The sequence below is a fragment of the Carassius auratus genome, chromosome 40 (assembly GCF_003368295.1).
Source record: "Carassius auratus strain Wakin chromosome 40, ASM336829v1, whole genome shotgun sequence".
Taxonomy (NCBI): domain Eukaryota; kingdom Metazoa; phylum Chordata; class Actinopteri; order Cypriniformes; family Cyprinidae; genus Carassius; species Carassius auratus.
Genome location: NC_039282.1, coordinates 17,182,735 through 17,205,498, shown reverse-complemented (window position 1 = coordinate 17,205,498; position 22,764 = coordinate 17,182,735). Strand labels below are relative to the sequence as shown.

Genomic DNA, 22,764 nt, shown 5'->3' with positions numbered 1-22,764 from the left:
CCCTATTATAAAGCCTATTAAGGTAACAAAATATGAAAAATTATGGCAGATATTTAGGCCAAAGTGCATGGGTGAAGATAAAAATCGTTGTTATCATTTTATCTTTGTGAGAATCAAAGATATTCATTACAAATACAGATATTATACAAATAAAATGTTTTATTGTCAGATACAATAGATGTATTTATCAGGAGTATTAAAAAAAGTTAATTAACCAAAAATATAAATAAAACACTATATACACTGATTACTATTAAAACAAGTGTATTAAACTTTTTCAGTCAAGAGTATTGAGTGATTTTTTTTTTCTCTGTGTGTTTGGTGTTTTATTAACTTTAAAATAATAATTCAACCAAAAATTAAAATAGTGTATTATTTTGTATACCTACACACTCACTCAAAAGTTGTTTTAAACCTGAATGAGTACCCTTCTTCTGGTAAACATAAACACTATTTTGAAGAAGGTAGAAAACCAAACAGTTGCTGGTTCACAGAGACTTCCACAGTATTGTTTTCCCTCTACTATCACTATCAAAGTCAATGTTAACCAGCAACTGTTTGGTTACAGAAATTCTTTAAAATATCTTATTTTGTGTTCTGCACAAGAACGAAGTTAATATAGGTTTGGGACAATATGTGAGTGGATAAATGACAGAAATGACATTTTAGGGTGAACTATCCCTTTAATTCATGCATGTGGCCTGTCTCTTTAAGATCTTCACTCATCCAATATACAGACATGCATCTGTTTCTTGCAGTATGTTTACTTTCATTTTAGACATATGCAACTGAGTCTATACATAAACCTTGTGTGTTTTGACAGTATTAGAACAAAACATAACTTAATTCAGTAATCAGGCACAGTGTGATGAGCTTTTTCATGTGGACTGTCACACGCGCTTTGAGTGTGTTCAGAAAAACCGCACGTCAGAAAAGTATGGCGTGCTTTTTTATCGTTCGCTGCTTGAGGAAAGTGAGTCGTTCGCTGAGGAAAGTGAGTCGGTTCGCTGCGTGAGCCGGGTCTCCGGCTGCGGAAAGTGGGTCTCCGGCTGCGCAAAGTGAGTCTCCGGCTGCGTGAGGAAAGTGAGTCCTTCGCTGCGCGAGTCATTCGCTGAGGAAAGTGAGTCGGTTAGCTGCGTGAGGAAAGTGAGTCGGTTAGCTGCGTGGGGAAAGTGAGTCGGTTAGCTGCGTGACGAAAGTGAGTCGTTCGCTGCGTGAGTCGTTCACTGAGGAAAGTGAGAAGGGTCTGGCTGGCTCCACTCGCCCCCATGGAGGCGACGTAATTCTACGTAAAGTGTTACCCGGACCAACATGGCGGCCGCGTCATTAGTGGAGGCGACGTAATTCTACGGAAAGTGTGGCCCGGTCCAACATGGCGGCGGCGTCCCTAGTGGAGGTGACGTATTTCCGCTCTTGAGTGGAGCTCCACTCGCCCATATGTCTGCAGCCAGACCCTCTTGAGGAAAGTGAGTTCGCTGAGGAAAGTGAGTCGGTTAGCTGCGTGAGGTGGGTGTGTGTATACTGATGCACCGCCGGCCTGTCAGTGGTAAACTCAGTGGCTACTGGCAACTGTACGGTGAATTCCCGCGACAAATCAGTAGCCTAATTTTTGGACCGGACGGCACGCCATAGAAAAGCACACAAATTCAACATTTAAACAAGCAGTAAGGCTTTAAAGCAGAAAAAAAAAAAAAAAAAAAATTATAATTAAACAACAGCTCCTCCCATGTGAAGAAGGGCTCACTCACACAATGAAATACTCATAAAACACAGCTCCCAAGCTGATTATATATATATATATATATATATATATATATATATATATATATATATATATATATATATATATATATATATATATATATAATAAACACAGCTCCCAAGCTGATTATATATATATTATCAGCTTGGGAGCTGTGTTTTATGAGTATTTCATTGTGTGAGTGAGCCCTTCTTCACATGGGTGGAGCTGTTGTTTAATTTAGTTCTATTTTCCTTGTGAAAAGGTGGTTTTCACTGTTCTCTGTTACATCCATTATATTTCTTTAATTATATTGACCATCCATGTTAGTTGAAGACATATATTGCTGTTAAAGATGTTAACTAACATATATGTGCACTTATTTGTGAAAGATGGTTTTGTATTACTGATATAATTTAATGGATTGTACCTTCCATGTGGTGTGGTACATTTTTATTTATATTGTATTGTGTTTAACGTTTATCTAAGTATTTTGGGTTTTATTCTTTGTATTTGGGATGCATGTGGCATTCAACATTAATTGTCATATGTGGAAAGTTATTTTACCAGTCTTTGAGAACCCCCCTGATTTAAGGTTTAAAATAAGGGCAGCTAAAACTATATTGTTTTGTTTTATGATTTGATATGCATTTTTAGTTTTGATATTAGTAACTAACAGTTCTATTTTCCTTGTGAAAAGTGGCTGTTGCAGATAAAGAGCCCAATAAATAAGCTTCACCGCTGTGAAGACAACGATCTTTGTGTCCTCCTCATTCAGTCATAACCCAAACATAACGCAGAGCCATTTGGGGGAGCACACAGACGAAAAGGGTTACATATATACACATATATATATATATATATATATATATATATATATATATATATATATATATATATATATATATATATACTGCATGATATTAGTGGTACTTATTACTTTTTATATTTGTGTTTTTTTTTTATATACTTGTGGTTTTGTTGGTTTCACACGCATAGTTCCAAACTGTCCAAACGGTCTAAAATTATAACAGTTTAAAGGGGGGGTGAAATGCTCGTTTTCACTCAATATCCTATTAATCTTGAGTACCTATAGAGTAGTACTGCATCCTTCATAACTCCAAAAAGTCTTTATTTTTATTATATTTATAAGAGAAAGGTAGTCTGTACCGATTTTTCCCGGAAAAACACGAGCGCCTAGAGGCGTGACGTGTGGGCGGAGCTAAAGAATCACGAGCGCCAGTAGGCTTTTGCGTTGAGAGCGTTTGGAAGCTGTGACACAGATCCAGAGGCTGAAATTTAACAAGAGCAGCATCAGCAAAAGCGTCTCTATGTGGTATGTACTGAAACTGTATATATTTGCTTAGCGGTTTTGGAAAATGACTAAGTTCCACTTTGTCGTTTTTTTTTTTTTTAAGCTGTACATGTGGAAAGTGCAGTTTGATGACAACATCGCATGTTGTTTACTTGATGTGCTTACGCGCTGATAGCCAAGTTAACAACACAGAGATATTTGAAGCAGTTTTACTCACCGCCTGTGGTTCCAACACACGATCGTGACCCTTTTTCGTTGGGACTGCATTATCCTTAAGAAATAAACGATGTGCAATCCGAAATGCAGGGAACGAACAAAAACACTTGCACAACTCCGTTGATGCTCTGTTAAAATAAACTCCATCCACTGGTCCCTTAATGCTGTTTCTCTTTTGGTAATCTGTGCAGGGTTGTCTTGCCCTGGCAACCAAAAACACACTTCTTTTGTGACTTTTCGCGACGCTCTCGCTCTGATCAGTGATTGTCTGTGCACAGCCTCTCTCAGTGCTCTGCTATACGGGAGCGCGCACTCTTCCGGCAGAAGTGACTTAGGACCCATATAAGGAAATTCCGCTCCATCTAACGTCACACAGAGCCATACTCGAAAAAAACTTTCCGAAACTTGTGACAAACCGGAAGAGTTTTTTTTGGAACAAAAATACTCCTTCAAATGTACAACTTAATTTTTGAAACTTTGTCCATGTTTAGCATGGGAATCCAACTCTTTAACAGTGTAAAAAACTCAGTATGCATGAAATAGCATTTTACCCCCCCCCTTTAATAATACAAACATTTCGCACACAACAATTTAGCTCAATAAAACAAGTGTTAATTAAATAATGAAAAGGTGAACAGAAGTTTGAAATTTGCCATCACATAAATAATTACGTTTTAAAATAGGAAAAACTTATTTTAAATTATTACCATATTTTACAATATTTTTTAATTTTTATTGTCTTTTTTGATCATATTAATACAGGTTTACAGGTACATTTATATCTATACAAGTGAGGGTTAAGCATTGTTATTGGAGGAAGTTGTCACAGGTATTTTATACAGTGACCTCTAAAACTTGACACTTTGAACACACATATGACACACATGTACGTCATTGCATTAGATATTAAAATACATAAACAAAGCATTGTTTTATTAAGTTTACATAGACAGTAGATTATCTCCATATTTTTGCATTCTCTCATTTTAAAATGTTCTTCTTTCCCTTTTATTAATACTATGGATATAAGTATTATTTTAACACTGGTGAAATGAAATAGGACCAGTTTAATCTTTTGATTCTGAATTAAAATGTGAGAAAATGAGAAAAACTTGATTTATTTAACAATTTAAACCAACATAAAACAAACAATGAATTCTAGGAATTTTAAATTAGAGCAGAATATAATGAAAGCAAGAAACAGGTTACATCAATATTTTCACTGACTATATGAGCTGAAACACAAAGCTTGTAACGGAGTGACATAAAGAATGCATATTCAGCAATTTATAGTATCCTAAGGGGTGTTTCCATTGTGTCATAGCTATGCAGTGTTTCATTCCCTATCCAGAGAACATAGGTTACATGAGATGATCAATACCAGATCATCATATTCAAATGATTTCTGAATAATCATGCACTGAAGACTGGAGTAATGATTCTGGAAATTCAGCCTTGCCATCAAAGCAAATAACTACATCATTTTAGTCACAATCTCTAGCTGAGGTGCCTGTGAGTTTCGCTAGAGGGCACTCCATTACAGACTCTTGCCACTTTACCCCAGACTTCAGTCCCCATAATCCTTTGCCTGGACTCATCATAACTGATTGCATTCAACTATGTCTTGTTACCTCATCTGTCTCACTCTATTTAAAGCCTGGTTCTACACACACTCATTACTTAGGATTGTGAGCCTGTAGGGTTTTCCTAGTTTCCCAGTTTCCCAGTTTTCTTGTCTTTGTGGTTTGCTGCCTGCCCTGCCCTCAGAGGCATCATTGATTTTAAATGCAGCTTCCAAATGACGAAAAAAAAAAGGCAGAATCATATATTTTATATGTTTAATGCAATCACACCGGTGTGATTAGATTGTTCAGTGCACAGCATCAGCTGCTAAATTTAAATCTGTGTCACTGGCTGGCGCTGAGCTAGAGACAGACGCGTTCATATAACGCTTCATGATAACCAATCAGAAACAATTATGTTGCGTTTATGAATGCAATGACCAATCAGAGACGTGCAGAAGATTCATCACTGAAACGCAACAAAAAGTGCAGATTTGCGTACAAATGTAAGTAAGATATTCGTTTCATATGCAAAGTGCTTCAGTGATTTTAATGGGAGTTTTTGAGAGTGCCTGAACTCTGGCTAGACTGAATGAAAATGTTCTTTGATAATGTAAATGTTCTTTTCTCTTTGTAAAATGAAAGTTTTAAAATAAGTAACTTACAATATTGTTATTATTCAGTTCAAATTCAGTTTATGGTATGATATGGCACTTAAGTAAAAAGTCGGGTTTTTATGTGTAGTTAATAGTTTATATTACTTTGCCCAGCAACATATATTGATCAAATAACAATCTATAAAGGTGCAAAACGCGTTTACTTACACATATTTGAGAATCGAGATATTTCCTGATATATTAAGCATGTTTAGAACTGGTTTTGAATAAGAAGGAAAAATAAACAAATAAAACATAAGCCTATATTAGTCATACGGTGCTATCATAGCTGCTGTGTCACAGGACAACCATGACTTATACCCCACCCCACCCCCCAATGTGCCCCCTCAAAAATGATGAATGCATGACGCCCCTGCCTGCCCTGATCAGTTTACTGGATTACTCTTTTGTGTCTTTCTTGATAATGTTTGCTGTTGTTTGACCCTGCCTGTTTGACCACTCTTTTGAATAAAAGCCTACATTTAGATCCTGAACTCCGTTGTCACGCCTCCCATGTTACAGGAGGAACATATTCCATTTAGAAATACACAAAATTAGAGTGTGTTGTTTTAATTATCATAATATTATTCACAAGTGTTATTTTGATTATAATACTATTTCAGAATAGTACTGTTTTACTGTATTTTGTCAGGGCTACTTTTTGGAGAACTTAAAAGCAGAAAATTTAAAGCTCATAATTTAATAAAATCACTCCCATTAGTTATGCAAATTATTGTGTATTATTTTATTATTTTAATGATTTCATGGTTTTAGGCTTACTGTTGTCATGGCAACATGTTGTGAAATTGTATAAAACTGGGCAGAAAAGATTCATATTTTTAGATTGATACTTACAGATTGTACTGTAGGTGTCTCACTATAACTCAGATTTAATAAAGCAAGGGAGTCCAGCATATGAGTGCCAGTTCTTGTTTAATGATAATAAATGGTTTTATTAATTGGTTTTATAAAGTCAAGCACATTAGCAATCTTACTGACCCTGCATGATCTCAGCTGTTAGGAAGACAGCCAAGTTTATAAAGTGCAACCTCACTATGCACTATGCACAACCTCCAGTTGGCCAAATGAAGGATAGTTGCTTTGATCATTTATATCAAGATACCTTTATTACTAGAGATCTAGCTTCCTGCAAGGCATCTGTTGTTACCAATGCCAGCTGATTTAAAAACACACAAAAAGCTGTATTTTGCACAGATGACGCCATAGTCCACAAATTGAGGTTGGATAGTGTACTACTGAGTTTATTGAGACACAGACAAACAGAAGTGCTTATAAACAATATATTACTGTTTGTATTCTGTTGATACATTGAGTAGCCATATTGGATTCTGAGCCAGAACTCTGACTTTGGAGGGCATTCCAGTTAAATGTTTGTACTGGAAACTCAGAATTTTCTAACTCTCGAGTACAAATGGAATGCAACAATGATCTCCAGGAGCACTTGATACTTACAGAAAGGTGTGTTTGATTAGGGCTGGAGCTGAACTCTGCAGCTGGGAAGATCTCAAGAAAGTGGATTAGTCACTCACTTCCTCAAATAATTTCTAATTTGACACAAAACACGTATTTCAATGAAAGAAGAACTGAATACATTTTTGCTGCTTTCACGCCATGTCGTAATTGATTTCGAAATGACAGCATGTGACGTAATACTGTTCACACCCTTGGACTCGGACTCCCAGTTCTCAAGTTGTAATCATGGGCTCTACGAGGATGGGAATGCTTTATACAAGTTGGTTTCTCGTAATCATGGTAATTACGATATGGTGTGAATGAATCTTAAGTACACTTTCTATTAGAACAGGATGAAAATGTGTAATTTGTTAAAATTTCCGTATTTGTGTCATAATGTTAACATTACTGCTGTATGATAGGGAACAGTTGGGTTCATTCTTGGGTTCGTGCTTCATTTCACCCTTGACTGAGTCTCTGCCACACATGTTAGCAGAAATGTTGAGAATAAAATAGTGTTTCGATGACATTAGCAGTTTATTTGGAAAACTGAATCATTATATGGCAGCAAAGGACACACCAAAATGGCCTATGTCAGGAGAAAACACATGGGGAAAGTGCTGTTGTCAAAAAGAAACATTGTGAGGAAGGACAAAGAGGAAGTTTCAGCCCAATCCTAGAAGAAAGACTCATTCTACCATCATCAGTACAGTTTATCCGACCCAGCTGAGATGCATATCTGAGAACACACACTGCTGACCTGTAAGCCATCAGTATAACTTCAATACTACAGTGTTGTGGTGGGTTTATCACTGTTAGAATCTATTTTCAGATAACCTTGCCATTAAATTATACGAAGGACGAAAAAAAAAAAAAAATGCCACTCAGATGGTCACTTCTATGTGGTCTTTGGTCAGAATAAGCTCCAAAATGTACTTTATGATATTAGTCAAAGGTTTGTCTACTTGAAACTGTTGTGAATGAAATTTCCTCTGGGCAATAATGTAAGTAATATTACTCACCAGAAGAGGGCGATGTTTGACCGTTTTTAGGTTGTCTGGGCTCTGTTGAGTGCCCTTCTTTGCTTTGGACATGGAGCTTCCAAACTGGTGAAAGTTTCCGAGGAAGTGCTGGTTCTGTTTGCAAAGATTGAATAGGGACAAGCAAAATTAGGCTAATGATAATAAATAAGAACAACATTTCATTATAGTTACATTTTAATTTGGTGGTAATCAAATTACAGTTACATCCAAATTAATTTTATATTACCAGAGTGATTTCTTTGTATCTGGGCTTGTCAGGACAGGGAAATCAGAAATCCATTTGCATATATATTTTGTTCTTTGTCATGGAAATACAAAAAGAATTGTATTTAAAAGGGAAGAAGCACAGTGCAATGCAAGCTATGTCTACCAACAGCAAAATGTCTGTTAGCTTCAAACAATTCAACCTCAAATCAAAAAAAAAGCATCATGAGATAAGCTGATCTTTGAAAACTGTTATCATGCTATTGCAGTGTCATGTTTGTCTGCATGATATCTTATAATAAAGTTCTTATAATTCTTCGTAACATGTATTATAAGCAATATGCGACCTACTGATGTTATTCGTTTCAAAATAAAATATAATAATAATTCCCCCATCATTTCATATTGCTTTTAAAATGTTATATTTAAAACATTCATGTCATAACATTATTTATGCAATTAAAATTACTTTAAATGCATTCATGTCACCCCTAGGCTACATTAAAACAGTCCGTAAATGCATCTAATCAGATTCAGTTTCTAAATAATGTTGTAGAATAAGTGTGCACACCCTTAAACTAATACTTTATTGAAGCACCTTTTGATTTTATCACAGCACTCTTTTGGGGTATGAGTCTATCAGCATGGCACATCTTGACTTGACAACATTTGCCTACTCTTTTTTGTAAAAATGCTCCGTATCTGTCAGATTGCGAGGGAATCTCCTGTGCACAGTCCTCTTCAGATCACCCCACAGATTTCCATTCGGATACAGGTCTGGATCATTGTAGAGCTGAAGGCTAGCAGAAGTCTGAAGGTTTTTGCCAATATTGCCTGGTATTTCGATTTGTTCATAATTCCCTCAGCTTTGACAAGGCCCAAGACACTATGTCTCATTGTCATGCCTCAGGCTTGCCTGTACATCTCAGTACAAAAGAGTTGATTATGTTTAATTCAGGTGCCTTTTTATACTCACAGAGGCTTTGCTTGAGGCTGTTCTCACTGACTGCCGTCTGCTAATGAATTTTGGTATTGTGTTTACACTCATTTCAAACAAAGTAATGGCATTCCACATTGAGTCAACACCAAGACACAGCATCTTGGAACCTGGTTGCATACTCAGGATAAGACATAACAATACTTGAAGGACATAACAGTTAACACTTGCTAAAAACAATAAGACAATTTCTGCTGTACTTCAAGTATAATTCATATGTTCTTTTGTGTCAAACATAAACAGAAAAACATTACAGCAGTCTCGATTGGGCTGATTATACTTTACATAATCATAAAAAAGCACCAAACATCTTCAAAACACAGCAAAGAGCCAGTAAGAATAAGACTTTATTTATTTATTTTTGGAAAGCAGCAATGAATCAAAGGAAAAGCCATGAAACTAGTCAGAAAGTACCAGAAAGCACATTTGACCAAATATACAAATTTCTCTGTGATGAACTAAATTCAAATGCACTTCATAAAATTCAAATAACACAGCAATGGGGAACTTAATCAAACCCTTTTAACATTATAAAAAAAAAAATATATATATATATATATATATATATATATATATATATATATATATATATATATATATATATATATATATATATAAATAAATTAATATATTATTATTATTATTATTATTATTATTATTATTATTATTATTTTATTTATTTATTTATTTATTTATTTATTTTTTAATTTAGAAAAAAGAAAATGACAAAATAGGCCTTTACATATACCATTGCTGCAACGGAAACAGTGTGTCATTGTGCCATATTATTTTTGTGTGATTTACACACTGCAGGATTGGGTTATTTTTCAGTGCTGTGTTTTTTCCGTTTGGTTTGACTTTGACTACATTAAGAGGGGTCATAGATCTTCCAGAGAGCCAATGACAACATCTGCACCTGATGTCTTAGCAAATGATAAGCTGGGTCAATCGGTGTTCTAGTAACAGAATTAATCTTCAACTTTATGCGGTGAACCATCTCAGAGAGGCCATGTAATGATTCGAACTCTCGAGGAATATCTAATGTAGAATGCATGTGCATTTTGAGTGTAAATATTGAAACTTGCCCTGGATATTGTGGATGCTCATTATGTGATTCATTCTGATTTGACCTATTTACAGTAGATATACGTACAACATAAAGCAAAACCCATAATCCAACCAGACGCTCAATTTATTTATTTGTAATTTTCAAATCATTACAACTATTTGAATTTATTGTATTTTGAAAAATGCTGGCCGAGCATGCATGAGCCAGCTATTGCTATTTATGGTTTTGTTTGGTGAGATGATTCTGTTTAATAAAATGCACAGCAGCTATAATAAAATCATAATTACATGAACACATCATTTAGAAACAGGACTGTCTTATTTCTAGTTCTCACTTGTTGAGTGAGGTTTGTGTAAAGTTCAGCATGTGATCAGGTTTGTAAAAATCCTTTTATGAGCAATCCGTTCTTGGACCAGCGTTTGTCAAAAGGAACCGAAGATGATCAGTTTCAATATGAATCGGCTCTCCAGGCCTATTTGAGGGTGTGTGTATGAGCTGGTTGGATTACCACAAGGCTTTTTCAGTTTTTTTACTAATGGTATGTGTGTATGTCTGTTTGTGTGGATACTTTGTTTAAAATAATTATAAAAAAAGTATAAATGTGGAAATGAAATTTAAAGGGGTCATATGACGTGAGCAATTTCAAGTTTTCCTTTCTATTTGGGTTATTACCAGTTGCTCATAAATAGAATAGTTCCCTTAAGTTGCAATGACTAAAGTCTCAAACCCAAAGAGATATTCTTTATAAAAGTTAAGACTCGACCACACCCTCCTAAAACACCTCGTTTAAATGCCCCCACGTCTATGTCACGAGGTGAGAAGATTTGCATAATGGCGCCCAAATGTTCATGAAAAGAAAGAAGGAGTAACTTTGATTCTCACTGTAGTATTGTTACCGCCGCCGCCATGTCGTGGAGATGCTGTGTGTTTCGTTGTGAAAGCGAAAATACTTTGTTAGGTCTTCCGGAAGAGGACACAATTAGAAATCAGTGGTTATCTTGTATTTACAACACTATTCCAGAACAGTTCAAAACAAATATTCAGATGTGTTCAACGCATTTTACAGAGGACAAGGACTTTTCCCTGGCAGAGTAGCCTACAATGCTGGTGATCTGAAAAATAATGCTGTCTCACAGCCTGTAAGTATGTTTTAAGATTTAAAGGATTTGCCACTGATGATTCAAACGTGAGTTTTGAGCTGTGTAAAGTAGCGCTTGTTGTTTGTCGTTTTTCCGATCACAATTTTTATGTTTACCTGGCATGATACAACGCTACACATACAAAGACAGTACCGTATTTTCCACACTATAAGGCACACCTTCAATGAATGGCCTATTTTTTTATATATATATAGGGCGCACCGGATTATAAGGCGCATATTATAGAAGATACTGCAGTCAAACGTTTGACTGAGTTTGCATTATGCATCCACTAGATGGAGCTGTGCTAAATGGAATGTCAACATTTTGATCCATATATAAGGCGCTCCGGATTATAAGGTGGACTGTTGTTTTTAAGTGTGCCTTATAGTGCAGAAAATACGGTATAAGCCATTATAATCAATTATGTCCCCACTAAATGCTACAAATACCTTGCTTGGAATGGGTTTTATTGGTTTTGTCTAGTCGCGACAGGAGATGACATCACAGTATGGCAAGGGGCTTAACATTTCCATAACATGCTTGAGCCATTTGTCCAATCTCAACACACTGGAGAACCGGCCAATCAGCTCACACCTCGCTTTTCAGAACGATGAGCTTTGTAAAAACTGACTAGCTTGTCAAGGTTTTCGGACCCTTAAACTGCATAAACACATTTCATTATTTTAGCAATTTCATATGACCCCCTTTAATAAAACAATGTTTCACAGAAAACCACAAATCATTAAAAGCTTAGTCCTCTTCTTAGAACTCGGTTACAAATTCCAACCACACCCCGCTAAATGTCAAAGTTGGTTTCTGTACTAAGAAAAATAATTCTGCAAACAAATAGATGCATTGAAGACATGCAATTGGATGTGCAAAACTGCATAAAAAATGATGTGCATTCACTGTGCATGTATTATCACTAAGAATCCAGGCACATATATACATGCACACACATGCATGTGGTCACATGTTGATATGCAAACATACTTGTAGATAATACTGAGAAACACCAAAGCTTTTATGTCTAAGAAAATGTGTTAATCACAAACAGTAATAACTTAATGAGCCATTACTAACAAAAATTCCTTTGTAAATACCTAGAACAAACATGATAACTTTGGTACTCTCCCTAATTAATGTGTGCATTGGTATTTCCCTTTACATTGGCAATAATTTACATGTAATCGTAGGTTCACACAATAATATTGTAGATGTTTCATATTCTATATTTACATGTGCTCATGTACACGGCTACAGTTTGCACTTGATGGTACATTTATAACTAAAAGACAGAGAGAGAGAGAAAGAGAGAGAAAAAACATGTTGCTTTCCTCAGAGTGGGTGAATTATCTGCCATCACGGAAGACTGACTAAACCAAAACAGAAAGGAGGGGGGAGTTCACAGTGCAAATACATAGAGAAGCAGTCAACCGCTCAGCTTCACATTCACATGAGAGAGAGAGAGAGAGAGAGAGAGAGAGAGACGCGCGGACGCAACTGAACATTGAGCTGGCTCTCTTAGAAGAGTGGTTTAGTTATCAGGAACGCTTCATGTTGAGCTTTTATGCGTGTGTTTGTGTGTGGAACTGGACTGGAATTGGGATTTGTAATATTGGATATGATTTTCAACTGATATAAACATGGATTGGATTTCATGGATTTCTTTTTTGGTCACATTAATAATCATTCCAGTTTACATATCAGGTAAGAATGATTGATTGATTTATGTAAACTATTTTGAAGCTAATTCTTAATTTTGCTAGGATATATATATATATATATATATATATATATATATATATATATATATATATATATATATATATATATATATATATACTGGATTTTACTGGATAATAATCGAAAATACTATTTATTTGTACATTAAATATTCATAAAAATAATATCCACAATACTGAAAATGCACAATAAAGTGCAAGTGGGCGCTTGACTTGAAACTTGTCCCCAGTTTCTGTCACAGCGATGACGTGAGTGATGTAAATTCCTTGCCAAATTTGGCCGCCCCCAAGTGACCTAGGAACCTCTCAAAATGAATGTATGTCAAAGACAACCTTTATCTATTCATTGAACTATTTATTTGACAAGGATATCGATTAGAAACACTGATGCTAGGTGATATTTGTCCGGTTCCTCAGGTGTTAAAACCAAATGCTATTCGTTCATTGTTAAAACCACCCTAGAAAATACTGTTAGAGAAAACTGAAACTTGTGTAGTTGGATTTTTTACTGAACCCACACAAACTAACCCCGGTCTTCGCCAATACATTGTATTGTTCGGCATTGTGTAAGTGCTTTTTGGGAAAATTTGGGTGGTTTGCTTGATGAAGCAAACATCCATTTAACTACAATGACCAAAGAGAAGGTATTGTCATGCCACCTACATCAGGAAAGTACAGCTGATCATTATTTGTTCACAATAAATACGGTACCTCAAGTGTGACTGGAACAAGTGCAAATAAACCACTTCTCTATTGGGAAGAGATGAGCATTGATCAAAAGAATGGGGAAGGGTGTGGATAATTCTGATATTTTTTTCTTATTTGTTCACAGGTGAACCGCTGGAATTAAATGTGACATTTGACATATGGGAGGGAAATGTAACTGTGCTCTGGGATCCCCCTGAAGTAGCCCCTCTAAATGCCCTTTATCAAGTGAATACAGCACTGTAAGCAGAAATCTTTTCCTTATATCCATCAACCATTATAATACAACGCATATCCACAGTTGCCAAAATATTATTTTCATTTTTAGCTTGAACTAATTTTTACAATACTCCAAAGCTAATAGCTACTTGTCTTTGCTTTGATAGAGATAAAGGTCCTGATGCTGAGTGGGACATTGTGCCAGAGTGTAACATGACGACAGAAACTAGATGTGAACTTGGGAACTTTATATACCAACCTTTAATGAAAATAAAGATCGGACTGTTTGAAGGAAATTATAACTTTTCCTGGTCAGATCCAAGACGAATTCATTTAATGGACAGTAAGTATTCGCAGGACCACTATTTACCAAACAAAACTGTAATAAATACAACTACCAAATTTTATTACTGTCTACAAGTTGCACAGTTGGTAATGGTGATCTTCCATCTTCCAGGCAAATTGTTGGCTCCAGAGTTTGACCTTTCTTCCTCCTCTAATACGGTGAAAGTTAAGATTTACAGAAAGCCTTTTCTCAAAGATCTTTTTGATTATGGCACAGAATACACAGCTATTCTGTATCCAAAAGGACGGGAGAGCGAGGTTGGTTTTTAGTGGACTAGCCCAACATTTTTTGTTGAAAATTATCTTTACAAGAACTGAAATTGCTTATTATACTGCATGCCATTGCGATCCCTAAACCTGTGTTTTCCCTGACATAGGCTTTAACAGTAATTGATGATGAAGAAGATGGTGAGGTGGAGTTCACTTCATTATCGTTATGGCAGGAGTATTGTGTTCAAGTGAAAGTGGAGATGGTATCTAATGATGGGAGAAACACCTCATTACCACAATGCATATATCTATCAGCAGGTACTATACAGTAGATCACATTTAAATAACTAATAATCATCTAATTTTACAGATGTCTCTCAAATAGAAGAAGAATCTGATGCTGTTTTTCTAAAATGCCAGCAAAATCTTAAAAATGAATCTGTATTTATTTAATAGGCATTATATGTAGCATATAATGCTTTGTGTTGGGTTTATTGGGCATGGTTGTTGGGTTTATGTATGTTCCTAGAATAATTTCTATGTGAAATTTAAATCACTTCCTCACTTTTTGTCAGATATGTCCCTGATGATCTTCATAGCTGCTATCGGCGTAGTTGGAGTCATGTCCTTCTTCATGTTTGCCGTCTGTTTCTTCCTGAAGCGTCCGAGTAAAATGCCGGCGGTTCTGGTGAGTACGCTTGGGGGTTTTAAAACAAATGCAGTTTCTTCAAAACCAAAGTGCTAGAGCAAGCTAGTTTCAGGGTCTTAAAAAAGGAATAAAGTCTAAGAAGTACAGCTCAGTTCTGACGCCTGTCATAGGTGTTGGTTCTCCTTTCGAGGAACAGTAGCAGAAAAGGGAAATGCTGGGGATTTTTCATGTCTTGCGTATCTATCATTTCAGTGATGTTTGGTTTTAATTATAACACAATTCGATTCAGAATGAAACTATTTTCTGTCACTTTCTGGTTGTCAAATAAACAAATACATGATATACGTATACACATGTATGTGTAGGCAGATTTGTAAATGTTTTTTGAAAAAAAAAGTGTACACCAAGCCTGCATTTATTTCATCAAAAATGCAGTAAAAACATCAATATTCTTATATATATATATATATATATATATATATATATATATATATATATATATATATATATAATCATTTTAAATAACTAAAAAGTGTACAATGTATTAATATGTGACAAAGCTGAATTTTAAGCAACCACCATTACTGCAGTTTTCAGTGTCACATGATCCTTCAGAAATATTTTGAAGTGTGTTGTGGAAAGAGTAATACATTTAATTTAATTGTATTTTATTCTAGATTCTTCAATGAATGCATCCCCATTGAATAATTATTATTTCTTACACATACACAGACCTTACGGACCCCACATTTCATTTATTATATCATCTTATTTCTATTTCCATCAGAAATCTGCTGTGAATGGATGGAACCCTATGCACGTAGGATTGATCCAAGTGGAAACAGTCACTGACAAGGGATGGGTAGTTACCAACAATAAAAAGGCGGGAAAGAGTAAAGCATTTGATGAGAACAAGAACCTGCTGGAGGAGGACAAAGAGAGAAGAGAGAGTACAGACAGCGGGGTGAGTGTTGGCCAGCAGCATTCAGTTAAGAACCCAAGCACAGATGGAAATATGGGACAGGAAGACAGCGGCTGTGGCAGTGTGACTGACTCCGAGGACAGTCTCAGCAGTGGAAGAAGAAGTCTGGAAGAGCTCCCTTCCCTAGACGGAGGAGTAAATAGCTGCAACCAAACTGAAAGAAAAGAGGACAGTGGCTTGGGAATGGGAAACCGGGATGTGTCTGACAATCTCAATGGGGCAGGTGGGGACCTCCTGTCTGAGATAGTAGTCGTTGGGGATGGATATCGTAGTCAGAGTCCTTCAACTTTTGCTGAAAGTGAGGCCAACATCCCATGTGACGTACAGGCTAACATGGCTAGCCCTAGCTGTGGCTATCGGTCTGGTCATGTCACATGCTTGTGTTCTGACGTTGAGACTTGCATGTGGTGCAAAACCAGGAAGCTACCAACAGACAGTGATTCATTGTCTCATGAGCAAACCACAACCGATAATGACAACGACAGACCAAGCTATTTGAAAAAATCTCCTTTACAGTCTGTGAATGTATTAGGTTTGGGGGATTTGTCCTCCCAGTATGACGAGGACTGCAGCGAGTCGTCGCTTTTTATCACCTGTCCACTACTTCTACAAGAACCTTGCCAGATGGACACGTTGCCTCTTAAGTTAGGAGACATAGAACTGACATTCACGTGAGATGTGGGCTTTTTTATGACTGGGTAAAAGCACAGATCAAAGCGTATCTGCTTTCCCTCATGTTGCTTGCTCCAGAAGACGTTTATTTCTCGATTAGAGCAACAGCAGAGAGATGCTTTGTGTGGCTATGTCACTAATACTGGGACATCCGATGTGGGACCGTCCCTCTGTGACTTCCTGCATGCATCAGGTTATCATTTTGCCAATATGATGACCAGAGAGGAGACATTCAAGCTTCTATTTGAGTGAATAAGAGTGAGATACTATCAGAATGGGATGACGATGACACTGAGACATTTCTAATTCTCAGTATCTAATCTCACGAATCTCACCCACCATTGAGACAGTGACGCAATTATGTTACAATCTCAAAAAAAAGGAGGGAGTTTTGGTAGCAATGCTGCAGAAGAACAAATTTTTTTGGGTGCCCAAAGAACCTTTCAGTAATAAGTTCAATCACTATAAAAAAAGTGCAATGGTAAGGTTGTGTGGATGCTAAAAGTTACTCATAGGACCATCAGTGGCAATAAAAAACCTGTACATACACACTTTTACAATTTTGTACATGCATTGTACATTACATTTGATGTTATGCACTGACATTTTTATATGCTGAATATTGAGTTGTGCTGAATGTGATGGAATGATGGGAAATAAATAATAAAAATAACTAGATTTTGATATTTTATTTGAAAAAAGTGCATTCATATGCAGAACTCAACAACATGATGATTAGACTGGTTACAAGGGTGTTGCTTTTGGGGTTTTTGGTGTTTTAGCATTTTGCCAAAATCAAAAGTCAAAAGTGGCTTAGCAAGCACCAGTAATTTTTTCTATTTTTATATTTACGCATGTGGCAGACACTTTTATCCAAATTGACTTACATTATATTCGAGGTACACATTTTACACAAATTGTTGCTTTCCCTGGGATTCGAACCAATGACCTTGGTGTTGCTAACACCATGCTACTGTTTGGAAAAAAATAAAATAAAATAAAATATCTGTACTTTTCTTTATGTTCACTTTAATGTCATTTCAAGTAAAAAAAAAAAAAAAAAAAAAAGCACGATGTGTCCCAAAAATGTGGCCCAAATGTGAAACCTGTGATTCTGCATATCACCAGCAAGAATGTATACAAATCATGAGGGCAGGAATGTCCCGTATGAAATTCCAATATAATAATACATATACAAATACTAATGACAGAGGGAAAACTTCCTCTAGTAGAAACCCATGAAAACCCGTGACTGTTTGCATATTACAATGTCAGACTTGCTTGTAATTTCCTCTAACAAAACATGAAATGGATTACAGCTAATGCAAACCACATCACTTCTGTAAATAAATAAATAAATAAAAAGTATAATAATATATAAATAAAAAGTCTAATGAAAACAAGTTCTATAGAATCCATGAGCAATTTACCCTAGTAAAGTCCTGGATATAAACATATCTTCCAATGCAACAATGAAACAAGTGATCTTGAGCAAACCCATTACTCAATGTTCCCATATAGTCACTGCGCTATATGGTGAAACAGACTGAGTAAGCGAGTGAGAATAAGAGAGTGAAACTCAGCCGCAATCAATGACTTCCATCTTCAGATAGGGAGGGAAACAAGAAGTACTCTACCCACATCATTTTCAACACACTGACAGAAGCTTGCAAAAGCTCTATTGATAATAAAATAGCCTTTTTTTTGAGGGAGAGAGAAGTGTACATACTTGCATCAGAAATCATCAGTAATTATCAGATATAGTTTTTTTTATTTCATTTTATTATTTTAATTATTATTATTATTTTATTTGTTTGTTTATTTATTTTTATTATTTTTTTTCAAAGAAAGACCTCAATCTTATATAGACTGTAATACAGCATGAGGATTGATTTGAATACTTGCTTTCTCCGAAAAGTCTTGTGTTTACAGTCATTTGTAGAATGGCTGGTACCTCTGCTTCTCATCTCAATAGCAAATTGATTGCTTAAAGAAACCACACAGCTGATACAGAACACAAGAACAGCATTTATACACACCTAACTATTCATCATTAAATCTCACAAGTTCAGTTTTGAAAGTGTCAGGCTGATGCATAGCGAAAACGGTTCACTTTCTGTACTACAGACTACACTGCATTGAAATCACTAAACAGGTGGTAAATAATATGTTCCTTTGTATGGAAAAGTCTTAAATACCTGGTGAAAGTTATACTTTTTATAACACGTTGTTTCAGTTTATAAGTAAATGAATATTTTCCAGTACAATGATAATATATATATATATATATATATATATATATATATATATATATATATATATATATATATATATATATATATATATATATATATATATATATATATATATATATATATGAAGAGTTCAGATGCAAAAGCCTCTAAATTTCATCTGAAATTTTCATCTAAAATTAGGATTTTTGTCAAGCTCCTATGCTTAGGTTGAGTCATTTTACTTTAATGGCAATGTGCAGGTTCTTTGCCAGGCTATTAAAGTGAAATAACTGAACATAAATATAGGAGCTTGATAAAAATCCTAATTTTAGATGAAAATTTCAGATGGCATTTAGAGGCTTTTGCATCTGAACTCTTCATATATATATATATATATATATATATATATATATATATATATATATTGTCATTGTACTAAAAACAATTATGTAAATCTGGAAAATATTCAGTTTAAATTATGTTAACAATATTAAGTTGATCTTTTTTTTTTTACTACTATAAGATGCATAATCATGAGAAGAAATTCAGGTCAGTTCAGTGAGTGTGGCCATTTGTAATTTTTATAGGTCTGGCTTCCGGTTTCATTCACGTACAGCTATTTTTAGCTGTATAAAACAGCTTGTTTTCTTGCTTGATATTGAAAACTGCTATTACTTTATTATTTTAATGTATTATCCTTATTATGAACACACTGGTTTATAGTGTAAACAGTTTTACCATTTACTGCACATTGTTATTCTTCTCATTATTTCCCTATAGTGGCTAATGAACCGAAATACTTATGTTCAAGAATAAGGTGTATAGATATTTTTCTTACATTCTTCTTCCATATTTATAATATATATTTCTACTTTCACACACACATTTTTCTTTCACATAAAAATGTTTCTGCAGACATATACAGTAAATATGGTTCTCACGGATACATAATGAAGGCCTGGCGTCGGACGTTCCGCCGCCACCAGCTGCTTAGGGTGATGGAGGATCTCATCAGGGTCTACAGTACGGACACTCTGGAGTAGTTTAAGCAAGCCGACACTAACCGGGGCCTCTCAGTGCCACTAACCATTTGAGGAGAGAACATAGGAGGATACTGGCTCGGTCTGGCCAGTCTGGGACAAAGGGGCATTGAGAAACAGGACCTTGTTGACAATCAACATTAATACCGGACAAATGAAGAATGCACAAGGAGGAACTTAAGTACAGAGATTAATTAAGGTAATAAACTAGACAAACTTAACTAAATTAACTAATCAAAGAATGACAGAAACAAGGTCAAGTGAACTCATGGGATAAATGTAAACAAACAAAGCCCATGAACAAAGCAGAAAATCACTCTCAAACCAGGATGCAAGACTTGCTCAACTCATCCTAACACAAATATGCATTATGCTATTTAAGGTCATCCTGTTTTCTTTTCAAATACAGTTTTTGTTTCACTATTATTATTATTTAATTTAAAAATATAATTCTCTATCCAACTTGTTCTACAGATTTGTGTACAAGTGTTATGATACTGATTTTGATAGTGTTGATGTTTTAATAATAAGGAAAATGTCTACTGGCCCTATTGGACCAGTGCTTAATAATTTATTATATATACGATTTCAAAGGTTTCAAAGATTTCCCTGGCCTTGCCACAATCAGTCAATCAATCAATTAGATGTATTTGTATTGTAATAAATGATAACCATTTAGCTCAAATAGATACAATATTTAAGGTGAGACACTGCAGGCAATAACACTGTTTTTTCAAGCACCTGCCAATTTTGAGATTTTGGGCTTTTGGTTTTTCATAAAGTGCTTTTTCAAACTAGTGGAAGGAAAACATCCAAAAGACACTGTTAAGTGTTTCTTTTAAAGCACTTTATCTGTTTGTGTCAATAGATTTCAATTACAATACATATTTTTAAAGGCCGTTTTCTTAAAATGAGTTTTTTCTTCAACACTGACCCATAAATCTCCACTTCAGTAGCACTTACACACACCAAACTTGATATTTTTTTCCTGTCTATATTCTGAAGGTTTTTACAGAGGGTAAACCTTGGTTACATGTGTAACCAAGACGTTCCCTTTCAGTCGGTCACATTCGACGTTGCGAATGGGGTCCCTTACCAAACGCCACATGGCTGTCTTCCAGCGACCCGTGTAAGTGATAGCACCCTGTCGTGAGGCCAGCACGAGTGAGGGCCTATAGCTCGCACAGAATACACTGGGTAGCATATTCCAGCTGGACATATGCTAGTAGGCTGCCTGCCCGTGGGAGGATTTACAGAAAGCAGGTATCTACCAAGGTGGTGATACGTAAGAACTCTGAGGTACCCAGCCCGCAGGGTGGAAGTTTCAACGACAGAGCTGGCAAGGGGCTTGCCAAGGGAAAGACACATGCTGCGGAGAGACTTACTGTGGACATACACACGTGGGATTACCCAGAAAGGAGAATCACGACACATGGTGGCACCTAGTCCCACACATGGCTGACCAAGGGGCATGTACGCAAGTGTTGGACATCAACCCAGGGTTCTGACTGAGGAACTCACCTGAGGGAAATAGCGCATTCATCCAGTCCGCGGAGTGGAATGTCACAGCAAGCGGATTGACCACGAGCAGGTCCTTACTGGCCCGAAGGGGCGAGTACCCGAGAGGACACGGGCTCTACACGGAAATTATAAAATCTCGCGAATGTGTTAGGTGTCGCCCAGCCCGCAGCTCCACAGGTTTTTGCTAGCGAGGCTCCATGCGCCAGCGCCCAGGAGGAAGCTACGCTCCTAGTTGAGTGAGCTCTCACCCCTAGGGGGTATGGCAGGTCTCGAGCCTGATAAGCCAGGACAATAGCATCCACTATCCAGTGGGATAACCTCTGCTTGGAGACAGCCTTTCCCTTCTGCTGGCCTCCGTAATAGACAAAGAGCTGGTCTGAGGTCCTAAGGCACCGAGTTCTGTCCACGTAGGTGCAGAGCGCACGTATTGGACAGAGCAGCGCCAGGGCTGGGTCTGCCTCCTCCAGGGGCAGCGCTTGCAAGTTCACCACCTGATCCCTAAAAGGAGTGGTGGGAACATTGGGCACGTACCCAGTCCGGGGTCTCAAGATAACATGAGAGTTAGCCGGCCCAAATTCCAGGTACGCTTCGTCAACTGAAAATGCCAGCAGGTCCCCGACCATCTTCACCGAAGCCAAAGCCATCAGGCTTATTTCAAAGATAAAAACTTTAGCTCTACTGAGAGCAAGGATTCGAAGGGAGCTCTCTGCAGTGCTGACAGAACCACTGCGCAGGCCCAGCGGCCAGTTGTGTGCCAGGGCGTCCGTGCCGAGGGTGTCCTCGGTCAGGGAGTAAAACAACTGGCAGTGGGAATTTTCTGGAGAGGCAAACAGGTCTACCTGAGCGTCTCCGAAGTGTTCCCAAATCAGCTGAACTGACTGGGGGTGGAGTCTCCATTCCCCGGGGCGAGACTGCTGTCATGAGAGCTCGTCGGCAGCACGATTGAGCCTGCCCGGAATGTGAATGGCACGAAGCGACCTCAGATGCTTGTGACTCCACATGAGGAGATGGCGAGTGAGTTGCG

At 36.7% G+C, this 22,764-nt stretch overlaps 1 protein-coding gene across 2 annotated transcripts; it reads left to right on the top strand.

The window, feature by feature from the left end:
• Positions 1 to 5,178: 5,178 nt before the first annotated feature.
• LOC113058732 (uncharacterized) lies at positions 5,179 to 17,619 on the top strand. Of its 2 annotated transcripts, none has more exons than XM_026226904.1 (7): positions 5,179 to 5,340; positions 13,996 to 14,110; positions 14,255 to 14,430; positions 14,545 to 14,690; positions 14,810 to 14,960; positions 15,218 to 15,330; positions 16,079 to 17,619. In XM_026226904.1, exons 1-7 carry the CDS (start codon positions 5,262 to 5,264, stop codon positions 16,946 to 16,948), a joined length of 1,650 nt encoding a protein of 549 aa, XP_026082689.1. In that variant the 5' UTR covers positions 5,179 to 5,261; the 3' UTR covers positions 16,949 to 17,619. The 2 variants fall into 2 exon arrangements, with proteins under 2 accessions (XP_026082689.1, XP_026082690.1); XM_026226905.1 differs by lacking the exon at positions 5,179 to 5,340 and adding an exon at positions 12,891 to 13,128.
• The last annotated feature ends 5,145 nt before the right edge of the window (positions 17,620 to 22,764 follow it).

What these genes read in the sequence shown, in the direction of transcription:
- LOC113058732 (XM_026226904.1), top strand. Translation starts at nt 5,262, where the DNA reads ATGAATGCAATGACCAATCAGAGACGTGCAGAAGATTCATCACTGAAA. An exon ending in ATGCATATATCTATCAGCAG is followed by an intron (nt 14,961 to 15,217) that starts GTACTATACAGT and finishes ACTTTTTGTCAG; the next exon opens with ATATGTCCCTGATGATCTTC. An exon ending in GTAAAATGCCGGCGGTTCTG is followed by an intron (nt 15,331 to 16,078) that starts GTGAGTACGCTT and finishes TATTTCCATCAG; the next exon opens with AAATCTGCTGTGAATGGATG.